The sequence below is a fragment of the Lithobates pipiens genome, unplaced genomic scaffold (assembly GCF_037356315.1).
Source record: "Lithobates pipiens isolate NorthernLeopardFrog02 unplaced genomic scaffold, aLitPip1_a1.2 Scaffold_18, whole genome shotgun sequence".
In the NCBI taxonomy this organism is placed as follows: Eukaryota; Metazoa; Chordata; class Amphibia; order Anura; family Ranidae; genus Lithobates; species Lithobates pipiens.
The window spans coordinates 266085627-266110976 of NW_027507758.1; the positions used below are offsets into that span (position 1 = coordinate 266085627).

General features: G+C 40.9%; 1 protein-coding gene across 22 annotated transcripts in view; it reads left to right on the forward strand.

Moving 5' to 3' along the window:
* The window catches only part of PTPRK (protein tyrosine phosphatase receptor type K), a 596872-nt gene that overhangs the window by 446797 nt on the left and 124725 nt on the right, over positions 1 to 25350 (forward strand). For 15 of the 22 annotated variants that reach the window (XM_077486901.1, XM_077486905.1, XM_077486904.1 and 12 more), the window contains exon 14: positions 15563 to 15701. In XM_077486901.1, the coding sequence (XP_077343027.1) occupies positions 15563 to 15701 (139 nt within the window). The remainder of the gene's footprint in view (positions 1 to 15562; positions 15702 to 25350) is intronic. The other 7 variants (XM_077486902.1, XM_077486909.1, XM_077486914.1 and 4 more) reach the window with 1 other exon arrangement.

Here is a 25350-nt window from a genome sequence, read left to right on the forward strand (position 1 = left end):
CCCAGTTCTAAAGCACTTTTTAAGGCATAGACCTGAAACAAGTACAAAGATCAGAAGCTCCAACTTTCTAATCTCCATACTTGTTCCCCTGGTTCGCCAACGCAAAAGGTATTAAAGCCAGGAGCACCTAAGAACGTAATATTATTAGATGTGGTCGGTATTGGCAATTCCATTATTTCTATTACTTCAGGTTTTATTTACTGTCAGTTGCATAATTTTAAAAGCATTATATATTCAGCAGTTTAGGAAGAGAGACTTTAATAGTCTACATTTATTTTGCTTACAATTTCTTTGCTAAGTGATTCTTTTAAAGCCTATTATGTATTTTGTTTGCATTATTCATAAACGAATGTATACAATATACCACTGTTCTCCCTTATTTGTGATGTGTAGTTTCTTGTGGTTTCAGGTGTCTGTTGGTATAGCAACCAGCATTAGGTTCCCAATAGCTCTTCATAAAGTTTATTTTACCAGGTCTGGGTGCCAGAAGTTAACTAGAAACCTCAGTCTGTAACTGTATCTTTGGAAGTGGTTTACAGCTGCTGCCTGCAGCCTAATCTAAGAAACAGATGGGGTTGTAGATAAAAATATGTCCGCTAAGAAGTCAGGAAGATTTCACTGGGAAATTTAATTCCAGTACACTATTACACTGAATGTCTCTGTCAACAGGCCAAAATAACATGCTTGTATTTGATCATTTTAAGCACTTTTCATTTGACTGTAAGTACTATAGTCTATGCATACATGGATTGCAAATCCTTACTGAACCCTGAGGTCACTTACGGACATAGGTATGAGAAGTATGTTAACAAGAAAATGTCTTGTTGCCCATAGGAATCAGAATTTTATTTTCAACTTTGCACTGCAGAAAAAACATTTTAAATTTAACCCTGTCCGCTTAAAAACTAAGTTGGGGTGAAAAGTCCATGCAGTAGAAGAGCTTTATATACTGCTTTCTAAGGCAGCCCGCATCTCCTGCTACCTTCCTTCTGTTTCAGTGATACAGCCTTCTTGAGCATTCAACATCTGTGAGTGCTGGAAGCCTCCGTTTCCCACCACATGTTATGGTATCATCCTCTTCTATTGTAGGAACCTTTCATATTCACTTTTTGCAACCTTATGGGTTACTTTAAAGACTCATATAGACAAGCATTTGAAAGCATCATCAACTGCCCTGTGTAGTGGTTTTGCTCAGGGCAGCCTAGATCCTCCTCTTCTCAGGTCCCTTTTTGGCTCTCCTAGCCCCTCCCTATCTGTTGTGTGCCCCCACAGCAAGCAGCTTGCTATTGGGGCACCTGGGCTAAGCCACCGCTCCCTGTACCCATTCAGTCATGGAGCTGCCCCACCCCCTTCTCTCTCCTGATTGGCTAACTGACTTTGACAGCAGTGGGAGCCAATGGCATCACTGCTGTGTGTCAGCCAATCAGGAGGGAGAGTCCCTGTTGGCCAAGGCATTCGTGGACATCGCTGGGTAGAGAGGGGGTTCAGGTAAGTATGGGGGGGGGGCTGCTGCAGACAGAAGACTTTGTATATTAATGCATAAATATAAAAAAACCTTCTGCCTTTTACAACTACTTTAAATTCAACAGAGTAGTGTTGATGACAGTTCAGAGAGACTGCCTTTGACCTAGTTTCATTTTTTTTTCTTTGGAATCAACATGTCCTATTGTGGTCTCATTTGAATTGTAGACAAAGCACATGAAACAGAACCGTTTCTTGTCAAACACTGTGTTTTGCATTCAGATGCATGCATTTTTAGCAGTGCTTTATTCAAATGAAAGGCTGTATTTGACAACACCACCCTTTTACATGAGCCCTTAACATAATAGTTTATGAGCAACAGGCACTTTTAATGCTAGCTGCTTTCTCCTACGTAAACCTCTGTTAATGCTTTCATTGGCACAGAAAGTTCCTGCGACCAGAACAAATATGTCTAATGCCAAAAACTGATGTGCCATGTCATGAGGCAACATGCATTCTTAAAGATGTACTATGGAATTGGGGTTAATTCATTGAAAGCTTGACCCAAAGGATATAATAGCTATATTTTCTCTCCAAATATTCCATGTACTAGCAGCAAAGAAAGGACCTGTCCTCATGCATTATAGGTTAGCGTTGTCACTTTTTCCCCTGTAACGTTCTCTCTCCAGGTAGTTTGAAGCAACATCTGATCTAGAGAATTCTCTCACCTTGCATGTCTGAATGACTGTATACACGTCAGCTAGATGCCTACCATTTTGGGGAAGGGGAGGGACAAATAAATAGAGCCTTTCAAATACTTTGCCAACCGAATGTCCTGGTGGCAAACATGTTTTCTTATCTCCTGCCAACCACAATGGCCAACTGAGGGCATGGAGGTGGGTAGTCCAAAAATGTAATGCCTTACAATTTGTTGAGAAGATTGCTTTGCTAAAAAAAAACATAATTATTAATTCATTATGTGGATCAGTGCAATGAAAGCATGCCTCTGTGTACTAATTGTACACAGTTTTCCTTTGTAATTTATTCTTTACTTCTTAGATGTGCATAGGTTTTTTTTTTTTTTTTTTTTTTTTTTATAACTCAAACGTGTACACACCCTGTATTAAAGATTTTAAAACTGGAACATTGACGAATAGAAAGAAAGTGATTTACATGTTCAAACGTGAAAAATGCAAGGTTGAATTGCTGGGCTGGAGCAGGTTGTACTGAGCTCTACATATTAAAACAGTAGCAATGATAGATTCTTGGCTCTCTGAAGCAAAATCTGTGTTGTAAGATTTCCTCAGATTTTGTCTTGAATAACAAAACCACTTCAATACATTATTGTGATAGATACAGTGCATGTTTATGTGCTGGACATTTCGCAGATTTGTATTGGGTTACATTTTTCCACAGGGCAGTCTGCCTAGATCTGACTAGCGTGTTGGAATCTCTGCCAAAATATCCTTGACTCATAGCTCAGGGACCATTGCACATAATGCCAATGAGTAGTAGCTGAAGTGGACCAAATAACAGTTCCGATTTTGCTATTTCACACTTGGCCTGCCCAGACATGGTTTGAATATCGGTTGGTTCCTGCTGAACCAGCCAAGATTTGAATGGTCTATGGTGGGCCTAAGTGGTAACCTTTAAAATGTGAAAATGTGCTTTTTGGCTTACACTAGTATGATTATGTTTAGCTGCTCACCTTACTCTATCAGGACTACAAAAACAGGGCAGGACTGCTGTTAACTCCTCCTTTCCTTACTAACATAGTTGGGTGGGGTTCTGTAATCCTCAGAACCTAATCACTGATAACAGCAGAAAGCAACAGCAAAGAGTACAATATCCGCTGACAACGTTTCTGGCAAAATCAGCAGTAGTGATGGAGGAACTTCCGATAGGGACGTTTCACGAACGCGATCCGCGAACGTGCCCAAATGTTTGCGAACTGCAAGGTTCGCGGCGGACCCCATTCACTTTAATGGCAGTATAAAAACCTCCAGATCATATTTTCAGCCACAAAATACTTACTAGCTGTGTGCACACAGTCCCACAACATGGAAACTGACATACCAGAAGTATTAAGTGAATCTGGGATCGACAACGACAAGCATTCTTTTTTTTTATCTGTGAAATTTTGTCAATTCAGGACCACATGAAGGCCATGGAGGAGAGGCAAGGTCAGGCCAGGCTATGAAGGGGGTGAAGGAGATGATCAGTGCCACAGTCAGGGCAGTGCAGTCCTGTGCCAGTGTTCCAGTGTGCCAACCTGTGCTTGAGCCCCTGACCCCTCCCTCTGCCCGGCCCTTACCCCCACCTATGCAGGGCTCCACTGCAGTGGTCCAGAGGTGCCAGTCCAGTGCTGATCCTCAGCCATGGTGCTGGCACTGCCTGCTGATTGGCATCTCCGCTGCCATCTCCCTCACTGACACCAGCACTGAAATAGAACACTGACACCAGCACCGCGATAGAGACTGAGCACTGACACCAGCACCATGATGGAGAGCACTGACACCAGCACCGAGATAGAGAGCACTTCTGCAATTTCCCACTTTGGCTCAAGCCTGTTGCTCCTGCCCTACCCCTACCACCCCTGTGGAAGGGCCTGCTTCTTCCTCTGCCTGTCATTTTTTAAATTACCCTGTGACAAAAGTCTCTAGAGAAGTGCAGTATATGTGGAAGAAGGTATATAACACCCCGCTTCAATCTGTCGTTTTGGGGGGCCACTGGTCTATCACACCAGTTATAATACTTTTTTCTAATTGCGTTTGTCATTTTTGTAGTATCGCTGCAGAACCGCTCAGCAGTCACAATGCTGCACAGTGGTAATGCACTATACTATGCTTTCTATATTTGCAAGTATTTTATATATGTATTACACCCCTATATACTGCACTCCAAATAGTACACCTATACCAGTCCTTAAAAGGACTTTTGTGGATCTAATAGTAGCTAGCTAGTAGCTAGTGAATTGCAGACTGTCCCTGCTCCAAAAACCAAACTGTCCCTCCCTACACCGAGAAACGACAGCTGCGGAATCAGTCAGCAGCACTGCAGTGCACTATAATATGCTTTCTATATTTGAAAGCAAGTATATTATAAGTGTATTACAACCACATATACTGTACACCTATACCAGTCCTTAGAAAGGACCTTTGTGGACCTAATAGTAGCTAGCTAGTGAATTGCAGACTGTCCCTGCACCAAACACCAAACTGTCCCTACACTGTGAAACGACAGCTGCAGAATCTGTCAGCACTGCACTGTAATATGTTTTCTATATTTGAAAGAAAGTGTATTACAACCCTATATACTGTACACCTATACCAGTCCTTAAAAGGACTTTTGTGGACCTAATAGTAACAGACTGACTGTCCCTGCTCTACACAGCGTCCTTTCCCTACACTGACAAAACAAAGAATGTAAAATGGCCGCCAGATCAGGTCTATTTAAAAGGTATGGGGTATGTCTATGTGTTGGAATGTCCTGTACCCCATGATGGATGTGTCATGGGTCAAAGTTCTTCACAATGTAAACGAATATGTCCGCTGCGAACAGCGGCAGAAGTCCGCTGGTTTGGCGAATCGCGAACGAGCAAAGTTCGCAGCAAACCGCAAGGACATCTCTAATCAGCAGGTTTTATTTTTGTTTTTTTGCACTTTTCAAATACTGTATTCTAAAACCATTTTAATTGTATATTTAAAGCTGACCTTCACTAAACTTTTTGGCCCTATAATCCTAGGCAAGAATGACTCTTCCACTCATGAAGCCTTCTGGGGTATGTTACTTATCCTATGAAGCACAGTGGCTGGAGGAGGGTGAATCTGGCAGAGTGTTATCAGGGGCTTGGGTTTCTCTTCCTGGTTTCCAGAGATGTCAAAAAGGAAGATGGCAGAGCAGGACCTGGTATACAGTAGTGCTAACCCTTCTTGTCCCCATTACTGTAGTAACATAGGGGGTTGTTTATGAAAGGCAAATCCACTTGCACTACAAGTGCACTTTGAAGTGCAGTCACTGTAGATCTGAGGGGGACATGCAAGGAAAATAAACTGTATTTTTGCTTGCACATGATTGGATGATAAAATCAGCAGAGCTTCCCCTCAGATCTACAGCGACTGCACTTACAAGTGCACTTATCTTATATCAATCCCATAGTACTTTGATACTCACCCTACTTTATCAGGTCAACAGAGACTGGAATGCTTGGCAACTCCCCCTTTCCTCCTGTCCATAGCATAGATGGGTAGGGTTCTGTAGTCCTCAGAACAATGTCACTATTAACAGCAGAACAAAGAAAAAAAATAGCACAAAGGGAAAATAAAAAAAAATAAAAAAAAGACACATACTTTTTATGTTTTAACAGACCAACTGACCACAAATAGAATACATTAATTTTAAAGGCTTACACCTTCCATATCGCTTTAAAGTCAGCACGTTTTCATGATTTCATGACCATAGTAAATGTTTCTTTGGGACAGATTTTTATATAATGTTTTTTTTTTTTTTTTTTTTTTTTTTTTATACTAGCTGTTGGGGAGAAATAATTGAGATAAAAATCTATAAGATTGTAAGCTCATTTTGCTATATTGCTAAAAAAGTTAAAAATAAATTATGTAATATTAATTTATTCTAGTTTAGTCTAATTTCTAGTGTCAGTTCCAGTGTAACCTTTATGAAGTTATTTAAATAATATAATGACATCAGGTTCACATGTGTGAGTGATAACTGGGTACAAAAGAAGACGTCCAAATAGGTATTGCATAACCCTAAAATCGGGTAAATGTAGTATACGACTACATGGTACAAGTTCTCCTCTACATATAACACAAATTGAATTGCGAGAGTAGGCAAATCTCATAAAGGTAAGTGGGGAGGGTGTAAACTAGGTCGGCAACTCCTCGAACGCAATCTACCTATTGACCACAGGCAGGTCACGAATGGATCACGAAGACACCCCTAGTTTGTTAACCTTCAAGTCCAGGGATCACTAAATAGCCCGGAAGTTTTTCGGTAATTCCTCAACTACAAGGCTATGATAAGACCAAGATTTAATGCTTTACCATGACTATGACTAAGATCATATTTAGCGAAGAAGGGAACCCTAATTTGCCTCATAGAGAGTAGTGTATCAGAGCTTAAGACAAATTCCTAAATAAGACGATCAGAGGCCCATTGATAGGGGAAAGTGAAGTTGGTCTTAAGGGAGTCTGATGAAAGTGCAAGGTTTAGACTAATTTATGCTAATCCCTGAACAGGCAGACAATTTCTTCAGGATACCAATTAGTTTAGGCAGAAAATGATTTATTATTTTTTGTATTTATTATAATCAAATTATTAAATAGCAGAACATCATCTGAGAAGAGGCAAATTTTGTGCTGGTAGCTGGCCACCTCCACCCCCTGTATACTGGGACTAGTTCTAACATAAAGAGGCAACAACTTCATTGCCAAGACGAATAGCAATAAGAAGAGTGGACATCCTTGCTTTGTTTCTCTCAGAATAGGGAAAAAAGGTCTACGGAATTCATTATATTAAACAGTCTCTAGGATTATTGTATAGTGCTGCAGCCCATGATTGAATGGGGAGGGGCATATACCCAAAGTTTTGGAGAGAGAGGTCAAGTACACCCACGATACTGTAGCTCAGTGTTTCTCAACTCCAGTCCTCAAGGCGCCCCAACAGGTCATGTTTTCAGGATTTCCCTCAGATGAAATGGTAATTACTAAGGCAGTGAAACAGATCAAATCACTTGTGCAAAATAATGGAAAGCCTGAAAAAAGGGACCTGTTGGGGAGCCTCGAGGACTGGAGTTAAACTACATCAGTGTTTCTCATCAAAAGCCATCCAAATGTTTAGAGAGAAGGAAGGCTAATTGGCTCATCGATTGCACTAGTTGAATCAGATGAATGGCATATCTAATGTTTATGGCTTGGCATTTAGTCATAAAGCCATCTTGATCTTTTCCTATCAGATCCAGGATTCCATCATCAACCTGATTGCCAATATCTTGGCCAAGAGTTTAAGATCCAAATGAAAAAGGGGATTGGCTTAAAGGTGGTCCAGGATGAGTGGTTGGAATTCAGTTTAGGTAGCATGCATATTTCTGCTGTTAAGATATCTGGGCCTAATTTACCCCCTTTCAGGTGAGGATTAAAAAAAATGGGCAAGAGGAGGCGCTAAAATTTAATTATCTTGTAATAGCTGTAAAGCTATTTGGTCCTGAATGTTTGTTTATACTTAAGTTTTATTGTTGTTTAAATTTATGACCCTGCATTGGGTCTTCAAGCGAGACAATAAGAGATTGAAGAAGTGGGGGTAGGTGGATTTTGCACAAGAACTTGCCCAGCCTTGCCTGGTTAAAGGAGAAGTCCAGCCTTAGCTTTTTATGCTGGGATTCCCCTAAGGGTCACTGGAGTGCAATCAGTTTTGTGACCCGTTTTCAGCGGAGATCGGTCTGAAGTCCACTGTCCACTGAGGTCCCTTCCATCAGTCAAGGCAGCGCATCATCCCGACTTCCCAAGTATGGATTCGCCAGCTCATTGATGCAGCTGCTGAGATGGCATCCACAGCTCAGCGCTCCAGTGAGTGCTGAGAAGCATAGAGGAGAGAAGATGACTGACAGCCAGAAGCTCACCTCTTGGGGATCTGTGAAAACCGAGACATCGGCGATGTTCAGTGACTAGTTCTCAGTGCGGAGACAGTGGGGGGACAGCTGCAGCATTGGTTTAATGCTCCATCCACCTAGGGTAAGTATGAATTAAAAAAAAAAAAAAAACATACTGTACTTCTCTCTTATATCTGAACTTGGAGCCATACAATGATCTTTAAATGTTTTTGTGCTTTCTGCTATTATTTTGATAGAGTTGCTAGTGGGTCCCAATTGCCTGTATGAAGGAAAAAGGTGTGAAAGAATCTTGTTTTTGTTGTATACCCTTCACTTTGTTGCTGTGTATATTTTGATTTTGTATTGCTGTTTAAAGTATGTATTTGTTTACAGTGAAGCACCATAATTCTGTCAAGGAAAAGTCCTCATATCTGATCTTCACCGCAGCATTACAAGTTAAAATTTATATTGCAATTCCTGCCAGAAGTGAAAGTTGTAAGGGAGATTTCCCTCATGTGTTTACAAAGGGTTGTAAATTAACTTTTGTTTGCAACAAAAATCTGATATACCATTTGTGGTAAGCTACATTTCCTGTTGTTAAAGAGCCTAAGGCTAACAAAATCATTTGTGTAAACGGCAGTTAGCCCAGTCTTCGTAGAAAAGCTATTCATTGCACAGATGGACAACAGTAACTGATAAAATCTGATGCCTGCCTGGAAAAATAAATAATAAATAAGTTGCGTCTGTGGAAAAACATGGTTCCCTCTGCATGGTGCATGGCAGGTGTTTGGGGGCTGATGTTTTATCTGTTGTCAAAAGAGATAAATGGGATTAATTTTGTGATTAGCAGTCTAAACCAATCCGGATAATAGATCACACGCATCAGTATTATGATTAAATTTGGTGGATTTTTTTTAAATAAAGATGTAACCTAAAACTAAACGTATTACTCGTTACAATGGGCAGGTTATAAGGGAGTTTGCATATTGTTGTTTTGTGGCTATTGGGGCTTTAAGATTGCATAGTTTTATATAATAGGGTTCAGCACATACAGTATCTCACAAAAGTGAGTACACCTGTCACATTTTTGTAAATATTTTATTATACCTTTTTATGTGACAGCACTGGAAAAAAATGACACTTTGATACAATGTAAAGTTGTGAGTGTACAGCTTGTATAACAGTGTAAATTCGCTGCCCCCTCAAAATAACTTAATACGCAGGCATTCATTTCTAAACCGCTGGCAACAAAAGTGAGTACACCCCTAAGTGAAAATGTCCAAATTGGGCCTAATTAGCCATTTTTCCTCCCAGTATCATGTGACTTGTTAGTGTCACAAGGTGGGGAGCAGGTGTGTAAAATTTGGTATAATCACTCTCTCTCTCTCTCTCTCTCTCTCTCTCTCTCTCTCTCTCTCTCTCTCTCTCTCTCTCTCTCTCTCTCTCTCTCTCTCTCTCTCTCTCTCATATTGGTCACTAGAAGTTCAACATGGCACCTCATGGCAAAGAACTCTCCGAGTATCTGAAATAGAGAGTTGTTGCTCTACAGAAAGATGGCCTAGGCTACAAGAAGATTGCCAAGGCCCTGAAACTGAGCTGCAGCATGGTAGCCAAGACCTTACAATGGTTTAACAGGATAGATTTCACTCAGAACAGGCCTCACCATGGTCGACCAAAGAAGTTGAGTGCACATGCTCAGTGTTCTATTCAGAGGTTGTCTTTGGGAAATAGATGTACGAGTGCTGCCAGCATTGCTTCAGAGGTTGAGGGGGTGGGAGTCAGCCTGTTAGTGCTCACACCATATGCTGCACACTGCATTAAATTGGTCTGCATGGCTGTCATCTCAGAAGGAAGCCTCTTCTAAAGCTGATGCACAAGAAAGTCCGCAAACAGTTTTTTGAAGACAAGAAGACTAAGGACATGGATTATTGGAACCATGTTCTCTAGTCTGTTGAGACTAAGGTTGTCCCGATACTACTTTTTTCCGCTGATACCGATTATAGATAGACTGATAGGTGGCACTGATATGCAGCACTGACGGATTGCGGGCACTGACAGGTGGTGCTGGCACTGATAGGTGGCACTGATATTGATGACTGGCACTGACAGGCGGCACTTAGATGCATGGGGAAATGATTGGTGACATTTATGGGCAGGCACTGAAACGCCATGAGGAAAGGCTGCCTGTAACGACCCATCTTGGTACTCCTTGCACTCGGCCGCATAAGAGCAGCAGCGCCCATCTTGTTACACCCAGCCTGAACTATGTGGGCTGGGTGTAACAAGATGGGTGTCGGGATGTCCAACCGCTGATGTCGACACGGAACGCCGCTTTTGTTGTTCCGCCCGCTGACTTCTGGTTGCGCCGGGTCGCTTTATTTATCTCTCCCAGGTATCGTATCTGACATTGGGAAAATTTGTGCGAGTACAAGTACTCACGCAAATGCTCTGTATATGTACCGATATTAATATCTGTATCGGGACAACCCTAGATGAGACCAGGATGAATGTATTTGGTTCAGATGGTGTCAAGCGTGTGTTGCAGCAACCAGGTGAGGAGTACAAAGACAAGTGTGTCTTCACTACCGTTAAGCATGGTGGTGGTAGTGTCATGGTCTGGGGCTGTATAAGTGCTGCCGGAACTGGGGAGCTACAGTTCATTGAGGGAACCATGAATGCCAGCATGGACTGTGAAATATTGAACAGAGTATTATCCCCTCCCTTTGGCGACTGGGATGCAGGGCAGTATTCCAACATAATTGCCCCAAATACACCTCCAAGATGACCACTACCTTGCTAAAGAAGCTGAGGATAAAGATGATGGACTGGCCAAGCATGTCTCCAGACCTAAACCCTATTGATCATCTGCGGGGCATCATCAAACGGAAGGTGGAGGAGCACAAGGTCTCTAACATCATCCACCAGCTCTGTGATATCCTCATGGAAGAGTGGAAGAGGACTCCAGTGGCAACCTGTGAAGCTCTGGTGAACTCTATGCCCAAGATTTTTAAGGCAGTGCTGGTAAAGGTGGCCACATAAAATATTGACACTTTGGGCCCAGTCTGGACATTTTCACTGAGGTTATTCTCACTTTTGTTGCTAGCAGTTTAGACATTAATGGCTGTGTTGAGTTATTTTGAGAGGACAGCAAATTTACACTGTTATACGAGCTGTACAATCACTACTTTACATTGTAGCAAAATGTAATTTCTTCAGTGTTGTCACATGAAAATATATAATAAAATATCTACAAAAATGTTAGGGGTGTACACACTTTTGTGAGATACTGTATATCTTCACATTGTAAAACTTTAAATCAAGTTTCTATACCCAGCTATTCCTAAAATAGATTAGGAATACGGAAAAACAATGAAACATTTTTTGTAGGAGTGAGTTAGTTTTTCAAGCCTTAGGCCGCGTACACACGGGCGGACTATCCGTCCAACTAAGTCCGTCAGACAATCCGACAGACAGTCCGTCCTACTTTTGAATGAACGGACTTGACCACACACGACGAACAGACAGTCCGCTGAAAGCTTGCGCGATGACGTGTACGGCACGTACGACGGGACTAGAAATTCGACATCCAATACACTGCAATGCAACCTTCAGCCGTGTAAATCCTTTCTGAGCATGCGCCATACTTAGTCCATCGAACTAGCCTACTCACGAGCGGACTGTCCGCTGAAACCAAGTTTGGACGGACAATATTACGGAAATTCCGAAAGACTTAGTCCGCCAGACTGTCCTCTGAAAAAGTCCGCTGAAGCCCACACACGAGCGAATTGTCCGACCAAGTCCGTCAGACAGTCCGCCCGTGTGTACGCGGCCTTAGGCCCCATTCACACCTGAGCATAGTGTTTTCAGGCAGAAACTTGTGTGGTTTTACCGCGATTTTGCGGCGTGTTTACTGCGATTTTGCGGCGGTTTTTGCCGCAATTGTGTGGCATGTTTACTGCGATTTTGCTGTGGTTTTTGCTGCAATTTTGTGCAATGCAAAAGGTCACCAATGTAAAAAGAAGAAAAACGCCCAAATCTGCCCTATTCAAGCAACAAAAAAGGGTCCAGAACCTGTTTGATCTTCAGGAGTTTGGCTTCAGGCGACTTGGAGTGGAGATGTGAACCATCTCCATTGAGAATAATAGATTTTTTCCCCTCCAGCGTTTTGTAGCTTCAGGCTTCAAGCTACAAAACGCTCAGGTGTGAATGGGGCCTTAGGCCCCATGTGCACTGCTGCCACTAAACGCATGTTCCAGAGGCAGTTGGATGCTTTTTTTCAACTGCCTCTGAACTCATTCAATGTTATCTTATATGACAGTTTCACTTAGTCGTTTTTAGGCAGTTGCGTTTAATAGCCTTTCTTTGAAGGCAAAAAAATGAGTTCAGACGCCGAAGATTTCCACATTTCAGACACAAAACACGGCTAAACGCCGGTACCGCCGGTTTTTGTTTATAAGCATTTCTAAAGGTACTCCATTTTTTGGACATTAAAACACTAAAAAATGATGGAAAACAATGAGAAAAGATTAAAAACTGGTAATTACTTGCAATGATTCATATACCATATATAGCCCTTGGTGCAATCCAATACACCATTAGCAATGTTGTTTTATAAGTATAGTATAATTGTAATTTGACCAATATGTTGTTGGATATGAAAAAGATCACCCCGCCATTGAGTATGACCACCAATGTGATCAGTAGTTTCATGAAATTTGGTAGTCACCAACAGACGTTCCTCTGGTGGCACACTCTTCGTGCTCGTGTCTAATACGCTAGTAGAATGTCAAATAAGGCAATGGACATGCGTGTAAAATTTATCGGGGTAGGTACGCAGCTGTCCATACATGTTGGTAAAATTATCCTACTGACATGCGCTGCACGATCAGTGGATGGGTCCAGTAGCAATGAACTCTGGTCCTCACATACAATTTTTGGCATCATTCTAGCCTCATCAAGAGCAACGTGAGGAGCATTTCCTCACGTATGCTCATTATGGGATCCATTGTATAAAAAAAAAGCACAGAAATGGCGACAAATACAAGGACACTGCTGCTCTCTCTGCTGCTGCTACTCACTCTGGTCTCACAAAATGCCTGAAATAGTTAAATAAACCCCTTTTTTTTGAGTTTGGATGGTTCTTATGATATTATCCTTGCTAAACACTTCTAGACGCAAACGAGGTGTTTCTGAACTCCGGTTTCAAGCTTTCAAAAAAAAAACGTTCAGAGGACTTTGCTTCAGTGTCCCGTGTACATGGAGCCTTACTTGGAAACTTTTGACCAGCGGTTGTTTTTTTATTTTTTATTTATTTATTATTTTTTTTTACAGATTTACACTTTAGTGGAAAGCTGCATTTTTCTGCAGCTCTCTATAAGGACACAACAATGGTTTTCTGTGTGCACCCCTCCCCATTGCTCTTCTCTGCAGCTCTTAGATGCGGGGCAGAATGGAGTGGAAAACATGGAAGCTTTTTTTCTGCACATCTCTGTGCCACCCTGTGTTTTTATGTTTGGTTGCTCAGCTCAACTGAGCAGCTGTGCATAGAAATGAATGGAATATCACATTAAAGTTTGGAAGAATAAAAAGGGAAAACCATGCCTTGCATTGTAAAAACACAAAGCTCTTCCCCACGCTTTGTGGGTCACCCTTTGTGATCTCTCCCTGCAGAGAAAAACTGAACATATATCTTTGCAGGTAGTGTGAACCTGCTCTAAAGATGCTTAGGCTTATTCATATACTGTATGTAGTGTAGTAAGAAAGTCCATTAGTAGGGTTTGGTGTTTGAATTTTTTTTCAAAAAAAAATCACTTTAAACCTACATCAAAAAAGTATATAAATTCAGAAAGCCGAGGCCCTGTTGAATAAATTAGTGGCAGTTGCAATTTTTTATGTCGCATGATCTATGTGCAACTGTTTTTCAAATGCATATTTTCAGGAAGACATACCTCAAATGACTTTTAATGAACACCAATAAAATAGAATACCCATATTTTTTTATTTTTATTTTAAATATAAAAGATTGCATTGCATAGTGTAAATAGAAAATTAATATGGCAAGCTATAATCCTGCAACCACACAGGAATTGGTAAATAACTGCGGTATGGAAATTGTTCATAAGGCAATCCTTTAAAAGTCTTTGCAGTTTATCAATTCTGAGTTAAGCATGAATGATTACCTTCAAATTATTGCTGTAGATGTTTTATGGTGAAATATGGAAGCTGCCATTGGTAACCAGTGCTAGCTGCCTGACTACTCTTCAGGAATCTAGCCAGTCTGGGGAAAATAATAAGTCCTTATGTGCATTTGTGTGCCAGTACTGAGTCTCAAAAGATTGAAGGTACAAGGTCAGAATGACAGCCGGACAACTAGAGTTTCACAAGTATATACAATAGTCATTAGTGGCAGTTTCCAACTTTCTCTCTGGAAAGTTTTCCTTTACCGGAATCTTTACTGCATTTTTTTCTTTTGACATAATGCAGAAGCATTAATTTCTATCTTAAATAGCTTTATGTTGAATATCAAAGAGATTATCTTCATACTGCAGTGAAAATGTCTGGAGCAATAGATGGGATGCACAGTGAATTTTCCTAATTCTTGCCAGACCCTAACCAGTTTTGTTTGCTTATTTCTAATTAGAACCTTCTTGGGCAATACTGGACGTTTGCTTGTCCAATTAAATACTTTTACAGGGCATTTTAATTTTCTTGCTATAAGTTTTTTTTCAGCTGTAGGCTCGCTAAGCAAATGTCTTTATGAATGAGAAACTTGTTGTGCAGCTGCACAGCACATAATGCAAGGTTAAGTATTGCTGCAGCACATAATCCTTGACCTGCAGCATGTGCTTAGAAAATATCACATCACATTTTATAAATTCCTCATGTGTTTTCTGGCTCAGAAATGTACATTTGTGTAGAGCGTCTAGCTTTCAGACAGCATATTATCTTGCGATTATAACTAAAGAGCAGTGAGGAAGTCTAAGGTCACATGCGAAAAACCATCATTCTGGTCATTTGGAAATGAATGGAGATTAATAATTTAGCAAGTGTTATTAAATGAGGCTAACGTTTCATTATAGGTCTTTTGTGTTCCCTTTTTTTTACGGAGTTGGTTTCTCTACAATATGCATTTACAGGCACCCTACTGGCTACATGTCGACTTCTTATTTCCTAAGAATAAGTTACAATTTTGGCTTATAGCAGTACAAGTAATGACAGTACCCCGATATATCCAATCAGAATTAATTTTGTATCATCTTAGAAATGTAACTGGCTTAGTTTCTTTGGGTTGCTAAACTTTGTCATAGTTACAATATTCAAGGCACACCTGCAGCTTCTGGTGAACCAGAGTCGGGGATAGCAGAAGTGTTCATGTTGCTGAGTTACATTGATGCATTTGATCACTAGTTTAAACAAAATATTTTATTTTCTTTCATATTTACAAATTGGCTTTGTTCCTCTTTATAATTGTGTGTATTTTATTCCCATTTTTAGCAGCTGCTGTTGAAGAACCAGAGGTTATTCCTGATCCTGCCAAGCAAACAGATCGTGTGGTGAAAATAGCTGGCATTAGTGCAGGGATTTTAGTATTCATTCTACTGCTTCTAGTTGTCGTTTTAATTGTCAAAAAAAGGTAAGGAATCAAAATGAAACTGCTCAGTTGTGCCTATTTGTCACATTCAGAAACTGCAAAATAATGGTGAAATCCTATTGTCTGTGAGCATTTTTTTTACCAGTTTGTTTGGTGTTATGTGCATATTGGATATAACTAAACTCTTTTTTTTTTTTTTTTTTTTTTTTTCTATAATGGAAGCTGTATGTTTTAAAAAGCTTTGCAATTATGTGGAAACCTGTGTTTTAAGATTTATATTTTCTAGCATATACTGTAGATGAAAGTTAAGGGGTCTTTTACAAAATTGTATCAATATTAGGTTATTCTAAATAATCCAAATTCTGTGCTATTAGATGTGCATCTATATTACAAAACAGTCGGCAAGTTTGGTCACATTGGCTGCAAAACATCTTGGTGTTTGTGGGTTGGGTTTCAATTTGCCTTGTAGTAGGGTATGGCAGGTTGATGGGTAAAGTTGGATTGAGTGTGTGGAGCATGACTCTTTTTATGCAAGGAGGGCATAGCCTTGTAGGGAGCGATGATAATAAATGTAGCCTTTTGGTTTTTATCTAGATAAAGCAGCAAAGCATTGTGTCCTGTTCCTGGCTAATTTAATAGATGTAAATTCCAAGCTATATAAAACACTTTGGGTTCCTCCACTGCACCTGATAATCATGTCAGTCATATTTTTGAAGGTGAACTAAATCCTAATAGTTTAAGTTTTAAAGTTTGCAAGGCAGATAAGTGGGACATCCTTGTTTTTTCAGACTCCCTTCTTATCGTTTACTGGAATTTTTGCACACAATATGAAGGACAATAGCTTGTGCACCACACCGTGCAGTATACAGTTTGTGTTTTTCCATTCATTCTGAATAGCACCCCAGCACACACATACCTGCAAACTGCATCATAATTATTTACATAGCTATCTATTTTGGATGCAGTATGTTCACAAAATACTATTTTATCAGTTTGCTGGTTGTCCATTGCATTAATAATGCAGTTTATACTTTTTCCTCCATTGAGATGGGTATTCAAAACAAAAAAAAAAAAAATGAATTGGCATGCCCAGTTATCACTGGAGACCTAGTGATAGCTTAAAATGTATTTGTTTACTTCAATTCAAGTTCAGTGGTGGTTTTGGGATATGTGATACAATGAGTAGTGGGAATACCTCTTGATAAATGAAGGCTCTGCTGTGCTACTCATAGATTCGGTGGAGGCTTTCTGGTTTATTTTGTCCCTTCTCAAACAACCTCCTGGTTTATTATTTCTGTTGGTTCCCAAGCTCCACTCTGTAGAAACCAAGGCTTCTATATACTGCAATGATAGCCAAAAAAGCCTTAAAAGGCCATATCTAGTTTGCAATAAAAATCCTTATATTATTTTATGTCTGTGCTATACTATACACTAGTTCTGGTTAGTCCACCAATTCTGGATTTACAGTTGGCTATTGGGGCAATAGGAATAGGGCTCCACCCACTATCCTGAAATTTGAAACAATCATCTTTTTGGCATATGATGGAATCAGATGTGAATAGCTTCCATTATAAGAATCAACCAATCAATTCATCCTTTTTTTTATTTTTTAAACCCCTTCCAAATATGGTCTCAGTTCCAGGGTCTATATATTTAATAGAAACACAGTTCACAAAGTACAATGGCAGTAGTAGAATTTCAGCCCTTTTGGAAGGTTGATGAACTACTCTGACGTTATACCGTATGTTTTTTTTTTTTTTTCCTTTGATTTGTTTTCCATTAAAATCAATGAAAGTGCATTAAAATGCATGTCAACATTAGTTGTTGCACTTTTTTAAAGTGCCTTACAATGTGCTTTGTATTGGATGTCAATGCATGTCTATGGTAATAATGATGTATTGTACATGCTTGTTGACGTGTGTCTTAACACATACATTGAAATATGTTTTGATGTGCTTACGTCGACTTCAGTACAAAATTAATAAATATTTTTTTATGGTTTGGTTAGTTATTCACTGTGTTGATAGCATACATGTCTTTGTAAGACTAATGACGGATGGGTGATTCTGCCACAAAAGAAAAACTGCCAGCAGCAGGACCACTAAAGTCGGCCATAGCAATTTTTGATTCCCCATCAGCACTGAAATCTTTCAGACTGGTTGTACCCAAGTTGATCAATTGGTTTGAATATCAGCCTGTCCCTGCTGAAACTAACTAGATTTGAACCATCTGTGGCTGGTTTAAAGGAGCCGTTTGTGTGTCCCTTTAGGCAGACGAAGAGAGATGTCATTTTCACCAGCCTGAACAGAGCTAAATCTCAGTTGCAAGCTATAGTATCTTATTGCTTTGGCTACAGAGGAGCAGCGATTCTGTAGGAGAAAATTGGCAGTCTTTTAGCACGCCTCCGTGATCCTGCCACTGCAGTGGCATCCTGCCAATGGCAGAGTTGCACATGTGATGACCTTGATACTATTTCTACAATCGAGATGCAGAAAGCAATTGAATGAGATGTAAATACATTACGTTAGGCCTCATTCACACTGGACACTTTGGCTATCTCTCCTAGATGCCTTTCCTCGCAGCAAAGTTTTGGCAGAAATTGCTCTTAACTCCTGTGTGTGCATGGATACGTAGGCTAACATGCAGGAGTGTTTAGAGGCAGACAAAAAAAAGCGGCAGACGCCCCTAAGAGCATTGTTAAAATAGTACATTGTGCATAGGGTATTACGGAGTAAAAGAAGGCTCTACTGTGCTACATGCAATAGCAATAATATGGGAGAGCGTGTATATATAAATTCTAAAGTCAAAACTTGTTGAAAATGCACTCTATTTTCCCTTCAATGGAAGTTTTCAATTTGAAATGCAGAGAAGGAGAGTTAAAAAAAAAAAAAAAAAAACACAATTTATTTTGCTGATGTTTTGCAATGATCAGACGACTGCTGTTTTCTTAGCATATACATTACAGTAAAGAGAGACTACTTGTACTGGCTGCACCAGTTTTTTGCCATTCAGGTTCATGTTAATAGTCACTACTGCTCTTTATATTGCTAATATCTTTATCTCCTTACTAAGCTGTTATTAAAAAAAGAAATAAAAAAAAAGAAACCTCCACTGTATTCCTGGATTCCACTGTTACCTGGCCTATACAATTTAACCTGGATAATAGCCGAAAAAAGACCTGTAGTCACACTGCCATGCTCTGTTAGCAAACAGCAATTCAGTCAACCCTTGTGAGCTGGACGGCTGTCAAAACTAGCACTGTCTTCAGGATGAAGTCACTGAAATAGTTTTAGATCTTAAGAAATCCCTTCAGTGTGCCATGCACAGGTCCCTTTATCTCAAAGAATTTAAACCTAAATTCCATTTTATTTCAGATCCTCTATTTCATAGAATCTGCCCTGGCTTATACCTGCTGTGAGAAAACTGATTTCTTGCTGTGTGATATTAGACAAAGTGATAGCCTTATAGTATTCATTGAAGCTCAGGGATAATCTTCACACTTCTGTTCTGCAGGCATATTAGCTTCAGCAAATTGGGTGGAGTCTTATTTTAAAATGAATCTGTTACTAACATGGCCAGTTCAGATTGCGTAATTGATGCAAATGCATAAGCAGAGGCTGTATAACCAGATCTAGAGTGAAGCAGCTAATGTCACATGCAAATCTCAGCCTTTCCTGTAAAACTATAGCTCATCCCTACCCCTGGAGCTCCGCATTGGTCAGTGAGGCTGCCAGATACATGAATCCATAGGGGAGGTGGGAAGGGGGCTGCATTAAGCTAAAGAGAAAATTCAGATGAATCCATAACCTCAGCTATACTCGTATATAGGGCTTACTAAAAACAGAAGTTTTACTCTCCCTTGTAATGAAAGTGTGAGTCACCAAGTAGGTAAATTAATATATTTTCCCTTAACATCTTTCAGGACAGCACCTGAGAGAATGGCTCCTCCCCAACAGGAAATGGCTCTTCCACCAAAACTTTAAAAGGAGGCTCCTTCCCACATGTTGCCAGTTTTTGTGTTTCCTCCAGAAGGGAACACTTAGTGGGGATTTAGAAACTCTTAGGTGCTGTCCTAAGAGGCCAGTCTTCCTGCTCCACCGTTTTTCTTACCTTTAGAGAGTTTGTTCCTCCCATACCACAGAGCGAGGTATCCAACTGCTGAATGGGCTCCTTCTCCCTCTTCAAAGTGCTCAGGGAGAGACGGGACTGCTGGGGGCGCCACTCCCATAATTTTTTTCTTTTTTTCCACCTGCCTTATCTAATGCCACCTCCGGAAATGGCGTTCAGTGACTGCATCTGCCGGAAGTGAGGTATCGGGAAGGGAGGCACACTGCATAATTTCTGCTGGAAGTTGCAGGGGGAGAAGGGAGGAATTGGAGTTGATGCATATTTGCCCCTTCCAATCCAACGCAGCGGTGCTATTGAAGTCTGGAACCGGCGTTCAGACACACACACACGGCGCTCCTCAATGAAATCTATGGCGGCAGCAAGTGGGGACAGACACAGGCACCAGCAAGGCCCAGGTAAGGGGCAGATGTGATACTGCCCTATTTTTACTATGCGGTTTCTCTTTCTCTCTCTCCCTACCCCTCTCCCAAACGACAGAGGCCTGTCTGGGCACATGAGGCGACTGTTTCTCACTGTGCACCTGTGGTGAGCCTTCTTTGAAAGGACAGGTTGTCTCACTGGGATGGAATTGTCCTTTTTTTGTATCACGGCAGGCCAAGAGCTCTGATCCAGTGGCAAAAAGGAAATGTCCTTCATGTAAAGCAAAACTACCTGAAGGCTAGAAGAAGACCTTGTGTTAAATTTGTATTGATTCGCTAGTTAAAGAAGAAGCTTTTTCCACATGCAGCGATTTAATCGCATCAGTAAGAAAAGAGCTGGATGCCACCATTCAATCGTTTCGCTCTTCACTAGCAAACCCATCCCTGAGTCAGCCAAACTACCTCAAAGTCCTCTCAGGGCTCACTATTAGTCCTGGCGGTAGAGAGTGAAGCATCTCTTACCCAAGAGGGACATTCCCCCTCCCATTCTAAGGAAGAATTGGATGAGGAGGCGGAGGAAGGTATGGAGAATGCACCTTCTAAATACAAACTGTCTTTAGAACAGGTAGATGGTCTTTTAAAAGTGTTTTATACTACGCTCGGTCTGGAAGAGGAAAGAAAATAATTATGCATGATGGGATCTACACAGGTCTCAGTGAGCCTAAAAACACTGCTTTTCCTGTGAACTCAGTCATTTCTGAGGCTTTTAAGAAGGAATGGGCAGAGCCATAAAGAAAACCTTTCTTTCCTAAAGCCCTTAAAAGAAGCGTTCCTTTTGAGGAAGACCCAGTGGCACTTGGGAAAAGCTGCGTCTAGTTTTGGGTTTTTATTCCAAAGTCTGACTTTGCATTTAAGGATATGTGTTAAGAGATCCCATGGATAAAAGGATGGATGGATCAACAGCTTATGCCAATCCATCATGGGTAATCTCAAACCAGCTATGGTGACGACTTGTGTCTCCAGGAACATGAAATATTGGGTGAATCAGCTCAAAGCCCATGTTATAGCAGACTCCACAAAACCAGAAATTCTGGACTCTCTCTCAGCTTTGTCAGCTGCTGTAGCCTTCATTTCAGATTTTTCAGCAGAATCAATTAGAATGACAGCAAGATCTGCAGCCCTAACTACCTCGGTCAGGAGGGCAATGTGGCTAAAGACCTGGCCGGAGGGTGCGGCATCCAAAAATAAGCTTTGTAGGTTACCGTTCTTGGGAGATTTACTATTTGGACCTGACTTGGATTCAGTCCTAGATAGGACAGCAGATTAAAAAAGTAATGTCCTGTTAAAAAGAAAAGAAAATGGCAGTTAGGCATTTTTTTTCAATCTCAAAGGGCTCAAGAAAAAAATACCAAACCCCTAAGAGAAAAGAAGAAATTGGTCATCGCAGAAGGGAAAGGAAAAAGGAAATGTCCCTTTCCATCCTCCTGCGTCAACCAAGAAAACCCAATAACTTATCACTGCCAGTAGGAGGAAGGCTGCAGAATTTTCTCCCTCATTGGGCCAGCATGACAGAAAATCAATATATTCTGGGCATGCTGTCCCAAGGTTACAAAATAGTTTTCAGATCTTCTTCCAGAAAGATGCTTTGTAACAAACCTACCAAGGGACTCAACAAAAGTGGCTATGAAGAATCTGTTAAAGGATCAAATGCATCAAAGGGTTGTGACACCTGTATCTCCAGAGAGAGGTTATCAAGGATTCTATTCTCACATATTCCTGATAAAGCCATCTGTAAATTTCAGTTTGCTGCTCAACTTGAAACCATTAAAAAAGTCAGTCCTATACAAGAAGTTCTGTATGGACACGATCTTCAGTCTGGAATATGCTGACCAAAGAATGCTTTATGACATCGATCGACTTGAGAGATGCCTACCTACGTATTGCTATAGCACCTCAGTCCCAAAAATTCCTGAAGTTGGCGCTCGATATGGGGAAGGAGGTGCTACATCTGCAATTTAGGGCCCTTCCTTTCGGCCTTTCATCAGCTCTGCAAATCTTTCCAAAGATTATTGCGGAAGCCGTCGCCCCTCTTTGTCTTCAGGAGATTCCAGTAAATCCCTTATCTGGACAACCACCTCTTCTTTGCCCCCATCCAGGGAAAAGTTGCAAGAAGATCTGGGCAAGGCCTACAGTCATTTGGAATCCCTGGGTTGGATAGTGAACATTCAGAAATCAAACTTTAATCCAGCTCAGCAAGTACAATTTCTGGTGTACCAAATAAATTCAGTGGAACAAAGAATTTTTCTCCCGGGAAAAAATAAATAAATCAAAGTCCAGAATGTAGTAAATATATTACAACCAAAGGTTATGTCAGCCTTGGGAACTTTAACCTCGACTATGCAGCCATCCAATGGGCAAGGCTACATTTCAGGCCTCTCCAGAGATTCCTTCTAAGAGTATTGTACAACATGACAGAGACAAACTAACACTTTGGTCGTGGAAAAATCAGTCAGTGTTGCAAAAAGGTCTACTTTGGTCCTTCCTGACCGAAAAAATTGGGACAACAGACGCCAGTATGTGTGGATGAGGGGCCCACATGGATCAGGATTTGGCACAGGGAACATGGTCACAGACCGAAGCAGAAAAATCCTCAAATTGGAGAGAGTTAAAAGCAGTTGCCTTAGCGTTGGCTGCCTTCTCACCAAACCTCCTAGGTTTCTATGTCCAAATTCTATTGGACAATGCCACTACTGTAGCCTACCTGAACAAACAGGGGGACACAAGCAAAAGTCTTCAATTACTGTCAGAAAAAATTCTGGAGTGGGCCGAAACCCATTTACTGTCCTTATCCGCAGTCCATTTCAAAGGCACATTAAACGAAGTGGCGGATCTTTTGAGCAGGCAGAAGGTTTAGGGGGCAGAGTGGAGCCTGAATACAGAGGTCTTTGCATTGATCACCAGGGCTTGGGGCCAGCCACAAGTGGACCTGTTTGCATCAAGGTAAAACACACAGCTCCCGCAATTCTTTTCCCTTCACAGAGACAACGGTTTTCAGGGAATAGAGGCTTTGACGCACTCTTGGAATTTTCACCTGGGGTATGCCTTTCCCCCATTCCAGCCGATTCCACTGGTATTGAGGAAAATACAGAGAGAAAGAGTGTTAAGAATTAAGAACCCAGACGAGGGTCTTGCAATCAGCACCCTTAAAGTGCAAGTGACCGCATTAGGGTTTTTTCTTGAGAGATCAATTTCTAGAGAAACTTTGGTCACAAGGTTTTTCAAGGCTTTTACAAGATCCAGACCAGCTCCGGACAAGCATTTTCCCAAATGGGGTTTCTCGGTGGTTTTGCAAACCCTCACAAAGGAACTGTTTGAACAACAACAAACAGTCTCTCTAAAGAATTTGACTTTCAAGACTGTATTTCTAATCACATCTGTAAGAAGAATCAGTGAACTGCATACGCTATCAGTTAAACTTTTTGTCCATTTATCCAGATAGGATTGTACTTAAGACAGATCTAGGGTTTTTGCCAAAAGTAGCAATGTTTCAGAACTGGTTACAGGAGATAATCCTGCCAACCTTTTGCTCAAATCCTTCAGTAGAAAAGGAAGGTCAGTTTCAGAACCTAGATGTGAGACGAACCCTATTTCATTATTTGGAAAGCGTTCAGATCCTCAGACTCTATTTGTTATTTTTTCTGGAAACAAAGGCCACCAAGCATTGAAGAAGTCAATTGCCAGATGGCTTAAATCAGCTATTTTGTTAACCTATTCCCAGATGGGTCTATCTCTCCTGCTGAGAATTAAAGCTCATTCTACAAGGGCTCAAACCACTACATGGGCAGAAAAAGCTGGTGCCACCCCAGATCAAATTTGTAAGGCAGCTACATGGTCAAGTTACTTAACGTTTGTCATTACAGACTGGATCTTCTGTCAGCAGGTGATCAGGCTTTTTGGCAGAAAGGTTCTGCAGGCTGTGGTCCCTCCACAGGGGTTAAGTCTCTTTTATCCTCTCAGGCGCTGTCCTGTAAGACGTTAAGAGAAAATTCAAGTTGGACTTACCGGTAACTTGTTTTCCAGGAGTCTTTCAGGACAGCAACAGCCCCATCTATTATTTTTTCTGTATGCTGTGACTAACCATATATTGATTATGTGTTTCAGCTTTGGGCCGGAGGTTCTCTGCTACTACTGACAATATGTGGGAAGGAGCCTCCTTTTAAAGTTTGGTGGAAGAGGTGTTTCCTGTTGACAAGGGAAGGAGCCACCCTCTCAGGTGCTATCCTTAAAGACTCCTGGAAAACAAGTTACCGGTAGGTCTAACTTGAATTTTTCTGAAGCAAATCCGTAATGGTAGGACCATTATTTGCATGCCAACAGATTGCTTTTACATCTTGAGATCCAATTAAGTTATGACAATTTTTTTTCAAATACTGACTGTAAATACAGCCCAGTGTTTGTCCATCCTCTTAATTTATATAATTAACAGAAACCTATCCCGTATTAGAATGATAGTAATCAGATTCCAGACCTTTTCTTTGTAGTGTTGGTAAACTATCCTGGAATTGCATCCGGTTTTCCATGTGATGTGTTTTCCATTGAAATCAATGAAAGCACATATCAGTGCAAGTTAACTTATCCCGTGTTTTGGATGTCACTGCACATCATGATGGTTTAATGTGTGTGATAAAGCAGGATGATGTGTTCTTAACAGTAAGATTTAGCTCAGGCATGTTCGAAACTCCACGTGCCTGCGCCCGCCAGGAAGCTGACACTCCGCATTGCTAATCACAGGCAGTGAGACATTTCCCATCCGCAGCTGAACAGATCAGGAAATGTCTCACTACCTGTGATTAGCGCTGCACAGTGTAAGCTTCCCGGCAGGCACGGCACGGGCATGTGGAGTCTCAAACACGTTTACTTACGGGTACGTAAATGAAATAAGTTTTGATACATTGCCATTGATTTCAATGCAAAAAGGAATTGAGCAAAAACTTGAGTCCACTAAGGCAGGAAAGGTAACATGACAGATTGACTACTTACTCACCGGGGTTGATTTACTAAAACTGGAGAGTGCAAAATCTGGTGCAGCTCTGTATAGAAACCAATCCGCTTCCATTTTTTTTTTTTTTTTTTTAAGCTTAATTGAACGAGCTGAAGTTAGAAGCTTATTGGCTACCGTGCACAGCTGCACCAGATTTTGCACT